This window comes from Cololabis saira, chromosome 5 (assembly GCF_033807715.1).
Source record: "Cololabis saira isolate AMF1-May2022 chromosome 5, fColSai1.1, whole genome shotgun sequence".
Classification (NCBI taxonomy): Eukaryota; Metazoa; Chordata; class Actinopteri; order Beloniformes; family Belonidae; genus Cololabis; species Cololabis saira.
This window is the reverse complement of record NC_084591.1, coordinates 20102803-20119381: the sequence shown is the minus strand read 5'-3', so window position 1 is coordinate 20119381 and position 16579 is coordinate 20102803. Positions and strand designations below refer to the sequence as shown.

At 39.3% G+C, this 16579-nt stretch overlaps 1 protein-coding gene across 1 annotated transcript; it reads left to right on the top strand.

The window, feature by feature from the left end:
* The first annotated feature begins 7294 nt into the window (after window positions 1-7294).
* On the top strand, window positions 7295-16337 carry usb1 (U6 snRNA biogenesis 1). Its single transcript, XM_061722507.1, has 7 exons — window positions 7295-7559; window positions 8810-8949; window positions 9040-9223; window positions 9941-9994; window positions 11109-11214; window positions 11423-11503; window positions 16026-16337. Exons 1-7 carry the CDS (start codon window positions 7408-7410, stop codon window positions 16131-16133), a joined length of 825 nt encoding a protein of 274 aa, XP_061578491.1. The 5' UTR covers window positions 7295-7407; the 3' UTR covers window positions 16134-16337.
* The last annotated feature ends 242 nt before the right edge of the window (window positions 16338-16579 follow it).

The following is a 16579-nucleotide window of genomic DNA, read 5'->3' as shown; positions in this document are numbered from 1 at the left end:
ATTATATTGCTTCTTCGACATCATCCTATCTTGCACACTGGGTGAAAAAAATAAATAAATTTGTGTGCAAAATGCTTCTCAGAAATGTAAAAACATTGCCCATTTGCTTTTCCAATCTTGTCACATATGCCAGTTTTTGGCTGAACAATTCTAATTGTATCTTAATGTTGCATAAGCTGTTTGCAATCTTGGGTTTACAGCAGCTGGGTGCCAGACTGTGCAACCAGACTTCTAACATCCAAACAAATTGTTCACTTGCAATTTACAAGGAACTCATTAGGCGCTGGTGCTGGTGGAGACGGAGGGAAGGCCATCCACTCAATACAGATAACTCCTGCAATTGTGTGCCAACAGAAACAAGAAGAGAGTTGATGAATAATGCTTTCAAAAATGCTCAAATTTGAAATCAGTCAAGGAAAGTCTGTAAAAGAAAAACTTTTTTTTCTCCCCCGTTTTTAGACGACAACTTTTTTGTTAAAACCCTTAATAAATAATGATGCGTTCATAACACTTCAACGGGTTTTTCTAGGCAAATGTAATTAAAAATCACCACCACGCACAAGGTTTTGGCATCCTGCACCCTGCACAGGCAGGCAAGCTGACCACTCTGACAGAGCCAGTCGGGAACAGGAAGATCTTATTATGACAAAAAAAATTGAGAACTTACAAAACTGTGCAAACAGAAACCATCATGACTTTTTTTGGTTGAATTTTACAAGTATTGTGAGGTTACCCGCCAATCTTAAGATGGTATCGTCATCTTTGATGAAAAAAAAGTGCATGCCTGTGCTGTGGAAGTTTACTAAAAATCATCAAAAAACCTCATCGGGAAGAGTTCAAATCTTACATTTACTTTGAATTTAGCCCCAATTCATGTCATATCTCTTTTTGTTTGGCTATTCAACTTGTTTGTATGTTAAAAAGTATATCAATGACTGACTTTCAAGTCTGCAAAACATTCTCAAAAAGTTCAGTCAGTGAGCAAAAACTTGGACAAAAGTGATGATGACTTTCAGGTGTTATTCTGTCCCTTCTTTTTGCTAACTCCTTTTAAAGCATGCAGACTCACATGTGCCGTTTCATTTCAACATTATCTCAAACATTTTTGATTGGAAACAAGTCAGAATAACTGCACGATGATCCATAACACATTGGTCCATCTCTCTTAGCCAAAAACCACCTATGGACGTGATTAACATAAAGCCTAAGTTGCATTTGCACTTGACCACGGTTTGTCAGAGTAATCCCTTTCCCACAGTGATTACATCAGTGATTAATGAATAGTGATGTCTGTAAGGGGTTGAAAACAGCATGAATTCTGCTCTTTGCATTGAAATTCCTCTTTATTCTTTCATCCTAAAACCTGGTGTCCACATGTAGGGCTGTCTATACCAACATGCCCTGAAGCAATGAAAAAATGAAAGATACACAACAACTCAGAGCTAAAGTCTTGGGGGGTTAAATCATGTCACGCTATCATGAACTGTAAAGAGAGAGCAAATCCTGTCAAATATGTCCTTAAGGAAAATTATTTTTAAAGTTTGTTTTGTTTTTTTTTAACTCTAACAGGTGTGTTGACAAACTTATGCTCCTAAAAAACAGTATATTGTTGACCCTTCTTTTATACAATTTAATAAATATGATACAATGTTAACAATGTCTATTAGAAATAACAGGTTATATATACTGTAAATGAAATACAATCCCTTGATTAACTGGTGATGTAAAGATATTGGGGACACAATTTTAGGGTTTGGTACTGCACTATATCTGATTGTTTTGTCAAACTCAACTCAGCAGGGACTTTTCAGATTGTTTTCAGATTCAGGAGTACAGGAGTCTTCGTACACGAACCACCAGGTTCAGGAACAGCTTCTTTCCCACAGATGTCTCCCTGCTGAACTCTGCTCTGTCCCCGCAGGCCCCCCCAAACCTGCACCACCCCAGAGGTGAACGGGGCTAGCACCCACTGACTGCACAACTGTATATAATATATTTGCACTGGACTTTTTACATCTTAACTACCTCATCGCACTACTGTAAATACCTCCACACCCATGTAAATATTGCAATCACTCATGTATATACTCCAACTCAAATCTGTGTAAATCGTATAATCACATCTCATCTGTTCATAATGTATATTATCATTCATTCATGTCTGACCTGCACCTTATAACAACAGTTATTTATTAATCTGCACTATGGACATACATATTTATTAGTGGTGGGGGAGAGGAAAAGAAAGGAGAAAAAAAAAAAAAAAAAAAATCGATATTGCAATATATTGGTACACTCTGTGTCGCAATAAATAATCGATAAACTGACGGCAAATATCGATATTTTATTACAACACACATAATGGATTTACGCGGTTGTCGCCGCACTGTTGTTCATGCACTTCAATTTGTCCAGCTGTACAGTGTTTACATTTACAAGCCTAGGAGGCAGTGAGGCTCTATACAAATGCACTTTCTTTGTACATTGTATGAAGTTTTGGCATTGAATAAATGCATAACTACAGACGTTTTCCTTTTTATGGGTATTTTTTCAGTCACATATATCGAGATATATTGTTGATGAAATTTCTTACAATATATCGAATATTGTAGATATCGTGTATCGTGATATTATCGTTATCGTGGGCCACATATCGCCACAGTATTGAATCGTGAGTTACCCGTATCATCCCACCCCTAATATATATATATATATATATATATATATATATATATGCGTGTTTATTTCACTGCATAAGCACTTCTGGTTAGATGCTAACTGCATTGCGTTGCCCTGTACTTTTGACATGTGCAATGACAATAAAGTTGAATCTGATCTAATCTAATTAATGGAGATGTTTGCATTCATTTCTTGAATTTCCCTCAGGATCAATTAAATATCCATTTATTTATCCATCCATTTATCTATCTAATGAGGAATACAGCCTAATTATATATTGATTAACACTTGATCCGTGATATTTGTCTTTTATATAAATATATATATATACAAAATAGTCCAGTGGTTCTCAAATGGGGGTACGTGAAGGCACTAAAAGGGGGTACGTGAGATTTTAAAATATACATATATTTAAAAAGTAGCATCCATGCAAAAATCCTTTAAAAATAAATATTTCATAAGTAATTGAGGAAAATATAAGTCTAAATTCATAAAATGAATTTTATTTTCAGGAGTAGGCTATTCAACTTATTATCCTAAAACCGGATAACCGAGTATCCCCCACACCAGGATGGTTCCACCTAACCTGTCAAATGCCACCTGGCTTCACCTGTCAATCACTTGGACCAACGACGGAGTCGTGGTTGAAGCATAGCAGCAATATGTTTATGTTTAATAAATCAGTTACTGATGGCACACTGCTCTGTTTTAGGTCTTTTTTTTTTTACAACCAAAAGTGCTTTGCGCTGGTTAGGAGGTACTTGGCTGAAAAAATATTTCACAGGGGGTACATCACTGAAAAACGGTTGAGGACCCCTGCACTAGTCAACCTAGATGAGGCAGCAGCCATGGTGGGAGCATGTTGATGCTCCCGCTGCTGAACACGTCCAAACAATGGGCTGCTGGAGGAAACACCACCACCACCACACACACCTGCACACACACAACCCCGCCGGGCTGTGTGCACCTCTAGGCGGACGGCGGTGAGCGCGGAGACGCCGTGTCCGGGCGGAGAGCCTGCTCGGCGGTCCGCGGTAGAGGAGGTAGAGGAGCGGGCAGCGCTGCTGGCGGAGCCGGGCTGGGGCAGCAGCAGCGCGGCTCCGCCAGCAGGCCAGCCCCGCTACAGCCCCCTACAGCCCCCTACAGCCCGGTGGCGCTGCCGTTGGTCCGGCCACACACCAACACACCGGGGGACCAGACCCCCGGGAACCACCACCCAGCAGCGACCCGCTCCCCGCGGGGACCGGGGACCGGGGGGGGACCCGCGTGTACCTACCCGGGGTGCGAGCAGCCCCGCCGGGCTGCACCAGCAGACCAGACCGTGCTCCGGTCCCGACGGTCCCGGGGTCCCGTCCTCCTCACACCCGCGCTCTCGTCCGGGGGGCCGCTGGTTACGGGCTCATTAAAGACGGTGGAAATCCTCCCGAAACCTTCCCGGGTCGAGCCACTAGCGCCATCGCCTCAGGTCGTCGCGGTCCCGCGGACCGGCAGGACGGACATGTTTGTTGTTGCTGGAGCAGCTAGCTGCTGCTAGCGCTAGCCGCTGCTGGCGCGGGAACATGAATACAGGAGCTGGTGGAGCCAAAGATACTTTACAAATACAGTCAAAGAGATCTCTCTTAGACTTGAATAAATAATAATGAATAATAATAAAATAATATAATCAGGGGCGATTTTAGCATCAGAGCTTTGGGGGGGCTCAGCCTACCAAAGTTCATGGACCACAGAACCCCTAGGGGGGTCCGGGGGCATGCCCCCCCGGAAGAAAAATTTGTAGATTTTAAGTAAAAATTGATCAATCTGGTGCACTTTGAGGTCAAAATGAAGAGACTAGATCTATGAAGACCTATACACATCAATATCTTCTTTACTGTTCTGTGGTTTTACAGCGATGAAAAAATAATTGTTTCCCTATATATATTCTGCATACAGGTTATGGTAGAATTTTGCTTGCATAAATAATACCAAAATCACTTCAGGGGAGACTCAAGTAAAGTAATATTTTGCTTTGTAGGCAAAAGTAAAATTAAATCAAATCAAATGGAACTTCCTAACTTATTGGCTGGAATAATATTCCGACAAGATAATAATATACTGTAAGCTAAAGCAGGAGTTTGCAGTCAACTAGTTGAAAAGCAGCCACTTGCGATTCTGAAGGGCTTAATTTCATTCAGAAGACAAGAGACCCGTTTGAAAATATGTTCTTCACTTATGCCCATATTGTTTCTCAAAAGACATTGCATCCATTTAGACCCGCTTTACTGCGAGCTAGCATGATGGCTGGCTGGCTTGGTGTGTCATGGTAGCCTTGCCAATCGTCACCTGTCTGGCAGGCACATGACAAGTTATTTTGTTTAGCTACTACAACGGTATGCGCTAATTTGCACATCAATATGCGCTAATTGAGTAACTAACGACTCTGACTGCTCAATGCTCACCTCACAGTCTCATCATGAGTGGGGACTGGGGAGAATGATTGTTGACTGTAAAAGGCTACTTCGTTGTGTGTGTGTGTGTGTGTGTGTGACCTGTGTGAAGTGAAGGGATTAGGCACATAGATGGAGGAGGGAGCGCCTGGCAGTAGCGGTTCTAGAAACTTTTCGGGTGGGCTGAGTCAGGGCCCCCTTGGTGGGATGAACCCCCCTAAATGTTTGTCAGCACACCCTAAGAACATAGAGGGGGGAACTCACACACAGCGCATTGAGTGGAATCAGAAACTGCTAGTAATGACCACCAGAGGGGAAAAAAAAAAAAAAAAAAAAAAAAAAAAAAAATTGTCTCTATTTTTTTGGGGGGGCTGAGACTTCTTTTGGGGGGGCTCAAGCCCCCCCCAAAAGGGCCTAGTGGCGCCCCTGAATATAATAATATTATTTTATTATAAAATAATAAAATAACATTTTTGTAATTTGTGTAAATTACAAATTTACACGAATTTGTAATTTGTGTAATTTTACACAAATTACAAATTTGTGTAAAATTTGTAATTTTACACAAATTACAAATTTGTGTAAAATTTGTAATTTTACACAAATTCTAGCCTGCAAAACAATATTTATCAAAATTTAAGAATTGACTGATTGATTGATTGAATTGTTTATTTCGAACACATAAGGGAAAAATATACAATTTTAAAACAAATTCAAAACATACAGAAAAAAAGCAGCAACAACAAAAACGTAATACAAACGGGGAAAAAAACAGTGTCCGAAAAGGAGCAGGTAGAAGTAAAACTTATTTAACTCTGCCCCTTTGTTACCTCGATTATTTACGGAAGAGTATTAGGGCCACTTAAAAAAAATAAAAAAAGTCAGAATTCTGACTTTTTTCTCAGAATTCTGAGATTAAAGTCAGAATTCTGAGATTATAGTCAGAATTCTGACTTTTTTCTCAGAATTCTGACTTTTTTCTCAGAATTCAGATTTTTTTCTCAGAATTCTGAGATTAAAGTCAGAATTCTGACTTTTTCTCAGAATTCTTTTTATTTCTTTTTAAGTGGCCCTAATACTCTTCCGTAATTATTAAAACATAAATATTAATAATAAATAGCTGCTAATTTACACATTTAGGCTACAGATTTTCCCATTGGTTGTGCCTTTGCACCTGACCAGCTAACAATCTTTCCTTAACATAACTCCTCCTCAATCAAATAACTTCCCAGAATTTCCTTTTTGTACCGTTTTTTAAATTGATTTATATTTGTACATTGCTTCAACCCATCACTCAACCCATTTGATATAGAGAATGATATATGTTAACTGTTCTTTTTGCCAAAGGCATCCTGAAACATAATATAATATAATAAAAATAATATTAATGAATATAATAATATTAATTATTGTTTAATTATTATATATTAATAATATAATAATAATAATAATCATAATAATAATAATAATAATAATAATAATTCTCACTTATTCTGGTCATGTGAATTCACTTATAAATTCTGTAGGGACTTCCACAGGTATATTGCTGATTGTCTTTTCTGATTTTCATCTTTATTATAAGAATGTTATTTTTGGTTTTCATAATTTCAATCACAAAGATAGTGACGCTTTTTTTTTTTTTATAAATCTGTCTTTATTTTTAGCAAAGTTTCACATACATAAGTACATCTTCCACAGTTATTACCAATATTTTCAGACATTTATGTAACACAGGCTGCTCAAATCTGCACTGGAATCTCTAAATAATTGGGTTAAAAGATCTTGGCTACATTTAAACTAAAATAAAAATATTAAAGTAAGCTCAAGCTATTATGTCTTTCCTTTATTTCTGCAACAGTATACCACTATTACTATACTTACTATACTATAACTCTGACATAGTCATAGTTCCTGCCTGTCTGAAATGTCTTTTGCTGGGTTTTTCAATTTCCCAAAGCTAAGATGAACATAGCTTCTACTTAGGTATTTATTTGTACTGAGTCTGTTAAATATTTTATATATGTTTTGCAGGCATGATTGTATTCTTTGTGTAATCTTTCCTTCATACTTTTTGTTTATTTATTAAGAAAGTAAGTCAGTATGTAAATGACGAAAACCGGAACCTTTTATCGGCCGTTGTTGTGTTTCACTGGGACCCAATTTAGGGTTACTAAAGTTTGTTTACATGACCGAAAGTGAGTGTAAATGTGTAAAACGCTAGAAATGAGTTGTCGCTCCTTTCTGGCTCATGAGTCGGTGTGATTAGATGACATTTCTGTCAGCGATGTTGTGATAGTTCAGGATGCTTGTCGGCTACAGCAGCAGCTCTGAGGAGGAAAACGAGGCGACACACGCGGAAAACTGTTCTCAAAAGCGTCAGAAGGAAGATGATGGAAGTAAAGACTTCCCAGACAAGAAGAAGCCCAGAATTGAGGATCTGGCTCCCAAAACGAGGTATATGCCCGTAGTTTAGTCATGTTTACTTCAGAAGTGGCGGATAAACTACACAGGAAGTTTAGTGAGCAGCAGAATAACACAGTTCATCCACTCAGTGTTCCATCTTCAATCTCAAAAACTTTACAATTACTAAATAAACGTTTTCATAATTAATATTGTCATATAAAAATGACAAAACATTTGCAATATTACATTCTGTGTGAGAATTAAACTCCTTTATTTCTCACATGTAAAAACATTTTCCTTTACATGGACATTTATTTAACAGGTGGATTTAATACAGACATCAGAATTAACCATCTTTACATCATGGTTATGACATTTATTATCTGTTTTAATATTGTTAAAGGAAAAATAAATGACTTTCTGATCTTCATATCTGGACAAGATTACGTGCATAATTATTGAGCTTTATTTCGAATATGCAAATTAAAAAAGAACAATATTAAAAAGTTAAAAAAAATAAAGTACAAATATATATATATATATATACTGTATATACATACATACACACATACATACATATATATATATATATATATATATATATATATATATATATACATATATATACATATACATACACACATATACACATATGTGTCTGTAAACAAAAGAAAAGGCAGATCCACCAGCATATTCGAAAGGGAATAGGATTGAAGTATATACTTATCAGGTCCTACCCCTAAATCTTATATTCATTTTTCCAAATAGCAAGAGAATCAATGAGCTTACTTATAGAACACAAAAAAACACAATATAAATCTATATATCAACATGAATATACATCCATTTATCAACATATCTACATATAACTATATTTCCATATATATTAACAGAGATATACCCATACATAAATACTGTATGTATAATATATCACTATATGTCCATATACATACATATATATAACATGTTTCCATAATATTTATCTATATATCTACACATATTAAATAAATCTATATATATTTACATTTTTATTCGCCACTTTATTTTGAGAAAAAAGTTTCTTTATATCTTTTTTTAAATTGTGATATGTTTTGACTTTGTTTTAGATCTATGCTCAGGCTGTTCCAAAGTTTTACCCCATAGGTAGACATACAGAAGCTCTTCTAATGAATAATGAATTTTTACTTTAAAATATTATCTAGTAATACATTGTCAGTCATTAAACTTGTTAATATAATTAGTTAGGCTGTTTTTTTTGTAAAGAAAATGAGTAACTCCAACTTGGCTGGGTTTTGCTGCAGACTGCCTCTCCCCGGTTGTGTCCTGGCCATGTTTCCAGATGAAGTGGATCCAGAGACTGAAGACAGCTCCCTTCATGGTGGACGCATTCGCTCTTTCAAGCATGAGAGAGGGAACTGGGCCACTTATGTTTATGTGCCATGTAAGAGCAACTCAGAAGAAACAGAAACATCATCATATTGTCCTATTTTGAGATATTGTGTTGGATTATCAGTCTCCTCTCCTCTACCAGACCATCCTGAGGAGGAGTTCCAGGAGCTGCTGGAGGAGGTGCTCTCGACAGCAGGGACCCGGGGTGTGGTTCTGACTCAGCAGGAGGAGTTCCATCTCAGTCTGTCTCAGACGGTCGTGCTCAAGCACCACTGGATTCAACCCTTCATGCAGAGCCTCAGGGCAAGCCTGGCTCGCTGTAAACGGTGTGTGTGCCTGCCTTTGAGCTGCGGACAAGTGCTCGCTTGCTATCTAAAGTTTATTTTCTTGACTCAAGTCTGAGGGACAGCACAGCATCCCCTGACCTCCCTCCCCTCAGTCACCGCCACTATCTTGTCCAGGGAATACTGAGGTGTTCCCAGGCTGGTTGAGCGGCTGAACATGACCAAACACCTTACTAGGGACGTGTCCAGGAGGAATCCTAACCAGATGCCCGAACTCCCTCAACTGGTTCCTCTCGATATGGAAGAGCAGAGACTCAACTCCATGTTTCTCGAATGAATACATTTCTCACCCTATCTATAAGCGAGTGTCCAGCCACCCGATTGAGGATAAAACTTATTTCAGCCGCTTGAATCCACAGTCACATTCTGCCCACAATTCGTGACAGTAGGTCAGAGTGGGAATGTAGATCGGCTGATAAACGGAAAGCCTTGCCTTATGGCTCAACTCTCTTCACCATAACAGACCTGAAAAGATGCCGCCCCAGTCTACCTGTAAATCTCCCGCTCCCTTCTTTCCTGCTCCCCTCTTGTCCCAGACCCAGAAAGGTCATTCCACCCTTTTCTGAATGAGAACCATAGTGTTAGATTTGGAGGTGCTGATTCTCATCCCTGCTGCTTCCCACTCGGCTGCGAAGGTCATGACCTGATGAAGCTGGACATCAGAAGCTGGTTGTAATTTCAGATGTTTCCTGTTTTCAGGTTTGAGTGCTCAGCAAGGACACTGAGGGTCTATTGTAATGCCGAAAGAACAAGGTACAGTCTTTAAGGTGTTTACTTGTCTCTCCTTCTCGCTGTAATCGATATAATTTGGTTCGTTTCACATTTTTGACCATTGTATTCTCTGTAATGTGATAATGTGCCAAGTCCCGGCTTGCATTTGATCAAGTTTTCATCTACATTTACAGAACTCTGATCAGCTTGGAGCTTTTTTGCTTTCTCTTTTTTTCCCTTGATATACAGTATTTGGATATGATCTTACACAATATCCACTTATATAAGCCTTTTTAACCTTCTGTCAGTATGAGGAAGAGGTAACATTGCCACCAATGACAGAAAGAATAAGGTAGTAATAATAAGTCACCGCCTCAAATATTGATTTTACTAATCTTCAGCAACAATTCAAACAGCAACGATATCATTTTCATGTAGGAATTAAAGATGTATCTATTCAGTTCTAATAATGAGGCTATGACACAAGATGGTTTGTGTCATAAAAGTTTTTATTGATCGGGTTGGAAGCAGAGGTTTGAAACCGATTCATGAAGAGAAAGTTTGGATGGAAGTATTTGCTTTCAAAAGCCCAGACTTCATTTATGAATACACAAATAAGTGGGAGATACCCATTCTCAGTGTCTCTCTATCTAGAGAGTCAAAAATGTTTACACTTTTTTTATTTGATGAACTGGTACCTCTTATCTGGATGAATATTTGATTAGACCAGCTCGATTCTTCAAAGTCGGTGAACTTGTTCTGCTGACACCCAAAATTCAGTCACACTTCAATCACACCCGTCACACGTAGACAGATTTTTGTCTGTGTGATTCTGTAACGTGTTATAGTGATTATATTTTGAGATAGGTGTCGTTCACAAAGCACTCCAATGTGTGGAAGTGTTTCTCAGTATTTTCCAGGTTGAAGATGCGTCCTAGTTTCAAACTACTTTATTTGAAGCAGAAAACCTGAGAAAAGAAAAGAAGAGAAATGGTTCAAACAATACTTGTCATGGTTCATATTTATTAGCACCTGTTGATTAAAATGTCTCTGCTCTTTATAAATTGTATATTTGTAATTGCAGTGGGAAAGTCATTACTTGTGGCCCATTGAGATGCACTTCTGACTCCTGTTTTTACGTGTTTTGCCCCTGTAGGACATTCCTGGGGATGGAAGTGATGACTGGGCAACCTCAGCTGTTGGATCTGGCCCGAGTTGTTGACAAAACAATGACAGATTTTCAACTGGAAACTTTCTATAAAGTCAGTAATCATTTATACAGTCAAGAAAATAGCAATAATAATTATAAATCAACACAAAGACCAATTTTTTGAGGTTATGACCTTAGTAAATAAGCTAAATCTGTCAAGTCTCGGTTTGGTCAAGAAACATTTGGATTTTTGATTTATGCTCACAAGATAGATTATATTTGTAATAAATATATAACTTGCTATCCAATGTGTTTCCTAGGATCCTTCATTCCACGTGAGTCTGGCCTGGTGTGTTGGAGACCGCACAGACAACATGAAAGAGTTCCTCCAGGAGTTGCAGGTACTTGTACATCCTGGGTCCCCCGCAGGTTTAAGCTTTCACCCTGTGTTAAACCCCTGCATGTAAGGCAGTCCTGGGACCCCTTCAGTTCCACTGCTGTGTCATTAGAGGAGGTTTAACCTGAACTCAAATGCAGTGTCCTTAGAAGATGTCACAATCACCACTAGTACGGCGTCAAGTCTACGCCAAATGTATTGTGAATCAAAACCAAAATTCTGAGAACCAAAACCCAGAATCTGTAAATCAGAAGTCAAATCCCTCACCAGGAATGCAGTTATCTTTCTGGGCTACACTTGTCTTTTCTCATCTCGTCAGTTCTAAAATCATCTCTGTTTTCAAACCGTCCGTCTCAGTTGAACTTGTTCTTTTGGCTGTTGCAATTGTGAAATGATTGTCAAATCAGTGCCGCATCAATCTACAGCAGGAAGGCGGGACATAACCGAGATCAATAGCACCTCGCGCCAACAACTTGCTTGTTGCGGCCATGGAGAATCAGAAGCGGAGGAAAGTCGGTATTTATCATATATCATAATGAGTTTTCTTCGTACCTACGAACTATTGTATGTAAATATATTCTTAAATCAGAGGGCCCCCAAGGAATTCCTGCTGAGGCTTATTCAACAGTGATAGCATTTTTCTCCTCTCTGTATTTTTTCTTCTTTTGTATGTCGTCATTTATTTGAATCCATCCATCTGTTCATTATCTTTACCCACTTCTTCCTAAAGAGGATCCCGGGGGTCTGCTGCCACCTATCTCAGCTCTCTTCTCGTGAAGTCGGGGCTACATCTCAGCTAGGTCCAAAACTAATCCCAGATCCACTCGTAGACAATTTACAGTCTCCAGTAGGGAGAACTTGAAACTCTGCAAAGTATAATCTAGAACCACAGCATTCATTTTCATTGCTAGGCTGATGATACGCAGCTGTATTTGTCTATGAAGATGAAACAGAATCGTTAGCTAAACTTCAGGCATGTCTTAGGGACATCAAAGACTGGATGTCCAAAAATCCTTTGCTTCTAGATTTTCCGATAAAACAGAGGTTATCAAGGTCCCAAACACCCTAGGAAGGGATAGATGGTGTTGCGACGGCCTCCAGTGCTACTGTGCTGTCAGGTTTCAAAGCAGCAGGCAGACACAAACCCAGACGTAATTATAGTATGGTTTAATAAAAATAACACTGTACAATAAAGACACACAGAGACACATATATAGACTGAAATTCACGACAAATGTGAACCAAACAACACTACACAGTGAGCTGGGTTTGTGCAGGGTAGTGGTAGACATGAGAACTGAGGGATGCTGGGAGTTGTAGTCTCAGGTGATCAGAAGGCTGGTGACACTGACCGTGGTAGCAAAGGAGGAGCGGGCATGACCATTATTGTCCTCCATTGTTCTTGTAGTTTGTTATGCTGATCTGCCCCCCCTCCTTTTCTCTTATGTGTATGTTTGCAGGCCAGAGCTTAGGGAGCTGCATGCTGACCTGCAGCCCCCCCCCCCTGATCATCCCACTGCTTGCTTCCACCTGTGTCTCTTCTTTTCTCTGTTCTTCATTCTCTCTGTCTGTTCTCTCTTTTCCTCCTCTGCCCAGCTGGCGCCTAGAGACAACTTGCCTCTTTTACATTTTCTTTTACTTGTTCCACTCTTCTTCCAGCCTCCTCCTCTCCCGAGGCTGCTGGATCCCTCTCTCTAAGTATTTGGTCAATAACATTCTCCTGTACTTCAACTCTTCCAGTGTGCAGCTGTTGGCCCAGCAAACACCAGCTTCCTCCTGTAACTGCTTATTTCTATCTGCTGTTCTCTTGTCAGTTGCAGGAGGCATTTATTCTCCTCTTGCAAGACCTTCAGTCTGTCCTCCATAGCTGGCCTCTCCTTGTTTACATCGTCATGAAGTCCGGTTATCACGGCCTTCTCCTTCCACAGGGTTTCTCTCTCCTCCTTGATCCTCTTTATCTCACTCCACTGATACTTCATTTGCTTTTTGTTCTCATCTCCCATAATAAGTAGCTCTGCTTCAGAGAGGCTGCTCGAGCTCTCTCCTCCTCCATCTCTTTCTTTAACACCACGATCTGTTGCTCCATCTTGTGGCTGTGTGATTCAACCAGCAGCATCTTACACCTGAGAGTGCTTATTTCTGCCAGGTGTTGTTTCTGAAGTTTTTAGTTGACTGTTTCTTGAATCTGGAATATGGGATCTGAAATCTCTTCCATCTTCTTTATCTTGTCCTCATCTTTGACCTTTTTGGTCTCGTCATGAAGGGCCTTGCACTTCTCCAGAGGATTATAATGACTGTGTTCATTTAGCACCAGCTTTGCGTTCTCACTTTTAAGGGCTTCATTCTCTTCTCTAATTTTGCTCTGTTCCCTTTCGACAGCGGAGAGCTGTTAGCAACAGACTTCTTTCATGGCTGATCTCTCTATCTGGTACACCGGCTCCTTTTCTTTTCTGTCTATCTCCAGTTTCTTGATGGTGTCCTGAGCTGAGAGAAGGGCGCGATGGATGGAGGATGATTGGATGATTGGAGGAACTAGTGGAGCTATAAATGTCCCAAAAAGCATTCAACTTGAATCAACTTACAAATAATTCTGGTGGGCACAGCTCTCTTGAGGCGGTTGTCGGACATTTTGACCGTTTATAGTTTCTATCCTAATATTGCACGGACTTGATGGCGTCAACTTCACGGACAGAGAGAGAAGTGTCTGTGGATTCCCGCGCTTATGACGTCACACGCAACCGGAGGAAGAAAAAAAAGTTGTACGTCACTAATGTCGTCACCGCTGACGCGTCACGTCTCCCCATATTTGGCATTCGAAACAAATGTAAATACCGGAGGATCGTGTTTGTTGAATGTACTTACGAATGCAGATACCTTAATGGGGATGGCGGTTGTCATGGTAATGGGGGATTAGATATATTGCTTGTATGTAGTGTAGTAACCATACACTATATAACAAGCGAGTAACCCAAATTAATTACTATGGCTTCCTTTTTTTTTTATTTAATGGTTGGCTACTCGAGGCTTCATTGTAACAGTGAATGCTGCCATCTGCTGTTCAAATTAACACATGACAGGCAAGGCATAACTTTAGTAACAATAACCAAACCCACACAGGTCACATGATTTTGTTCTCAATTAAACGTACAATAAAAGCAATACAAGTGTTAACATTTTAATGTATTAAATTAACCATGGAGACGTCTTCCTACCAGAGATAACCCTCACCTTAGTGGGAGCAATAGTGTCCCTCTGCTGTTGCGTGGCCTCTGTTGCATGCTGAGTCAGCCCAAAGATGTCCAGCGTTACTCAGGTCTTTAGTCCCTTTGTCACCAACAATAATCACACAGTCCAAATCAACACAGATCATCGACAGAAGTTCACTGAGATCATCAAAAAAGTTAAAAAAGATAAGTAAATAAGTATTTGCGGCCTGTAAACATTAAGAAACGACTCTGAATGAGGCATTCAGCTGTACAGCCATGTATTCAAGTTATTGATTGTGTTTTAAGCAAAAAGAAATCCAAACAAAAGAAATCAAAATATGATTTGAAAAGGTTCAGTCCAGACAATCTGAGACTTGACCTTCAACAAGTGACCTGATTGAATGCCAGCTGATTTGTGAAATGTGGGAGGTACTGTCTTCCATTTGGAACTCTGAAAATAACGGAAAGTTTTTAATCAAAGAATATTGCACTACAGAATGCAAAGTCCCAGGAAAGAGTTGGACAAAGCTTCATTGTTTAAAGCAAACAAAGAATTATTCATTTAGGCCTACACTTGGTAAGGAAAGCATCTGCAGTAACCGCTCAAGCTCAGCGGAGGAGGTGTGTAGTCCATTTTCCTTCAGCTCTTCGGTCAGTGTTTCAGTGCTCCAGTAAGCGTGTATTTGCAGCACAGCCATTACTCTCATTGTAGTAAAACTTCTATTTTTCCTTTTTCTGTGGTCAGAAAGGAGCTCCATTAAACAAGATTGATGATCAGCACTCAAATGAGGAAATGCTGGTACATTTATTAACATTATTGTTAGCTTAGATGCTTGATTTTTTGATGAGTTCTTTCAGTAAGTCAGTTTTAACATTACAAGCACTTCCATTAAGGGAAAAGCAGCCGCCATTACCGTCGATACATCTGTGCGTTTCTTGCAGTGGTTAGCAGTAACAGTCTGTCTCTTTCACAGTGATAGATGCATCTGTTTGAGGTCTGCCTGAAAGAATTCTATCATCTGGAATTGTACAACATTTAATAAATAATACATATGTATGTATAAATTAATAGTTAATAGTATTATAATGTATATATGCGTGTTTGTGGGGAATATTGTCTAATTTCTCATATTTTGTAAAACTTCCTTGGTCAGAGCTGAGGTGTGGTCCACTATCCAAACTGTTTTTAATTGTCAATAAAACAAAGTATTGTCCCTTTATTGTCCTGATCTAGAAAACTGGAGTCAGACGTGAATAAAAGGGTACAAAACTTGCTATCTGATCTTTAATAATGTCAGACTTTTCTTCTAACTGTTACAGAGTGTGGTAGACGACCATGAAGAAGGACCATTCCTGGTGAGGCTGGACTGTGCAGAACTACGCTGCAGGACAGGAAACAAAACTTTCCACTTCCCTTTGCAGCCGTAACACTTGATGCAACTGAAACTATTTCCAGATCAGGCAATTGTGTCAAGTCTTCTAGCCCGTTTTTAATGTTACGAGAAGACTCACGGCACAGTAGAGATGACTGAGACTCTCTCTGAGACCTCTTTACCAACTGCTGATGGATGTGTGAAACGATGAAGACTCAAGAGTTTCCAATTATTTCTGTATTATATGAGAACTGTTTATAAATAAAGCTGCTACTTGTTTTACACGTGTGTATGTGCAGTGAAGTTGATCAGAATCAAGGTGTGCGTGTTGGAAGCTGGGATAGCATGAGAAACTGAAAGGTTGGACAAAGAGAAAAGAGGAATCAGCTCTACGTCTTTAAAGTAGTTCTACATATCACAGTTCTTATAAATACAACACCTGAGACTCATTTCAGAGGAATGTATTTGTTTTTTCTCGTTTGTAGGTGTTGCCATAGGAGA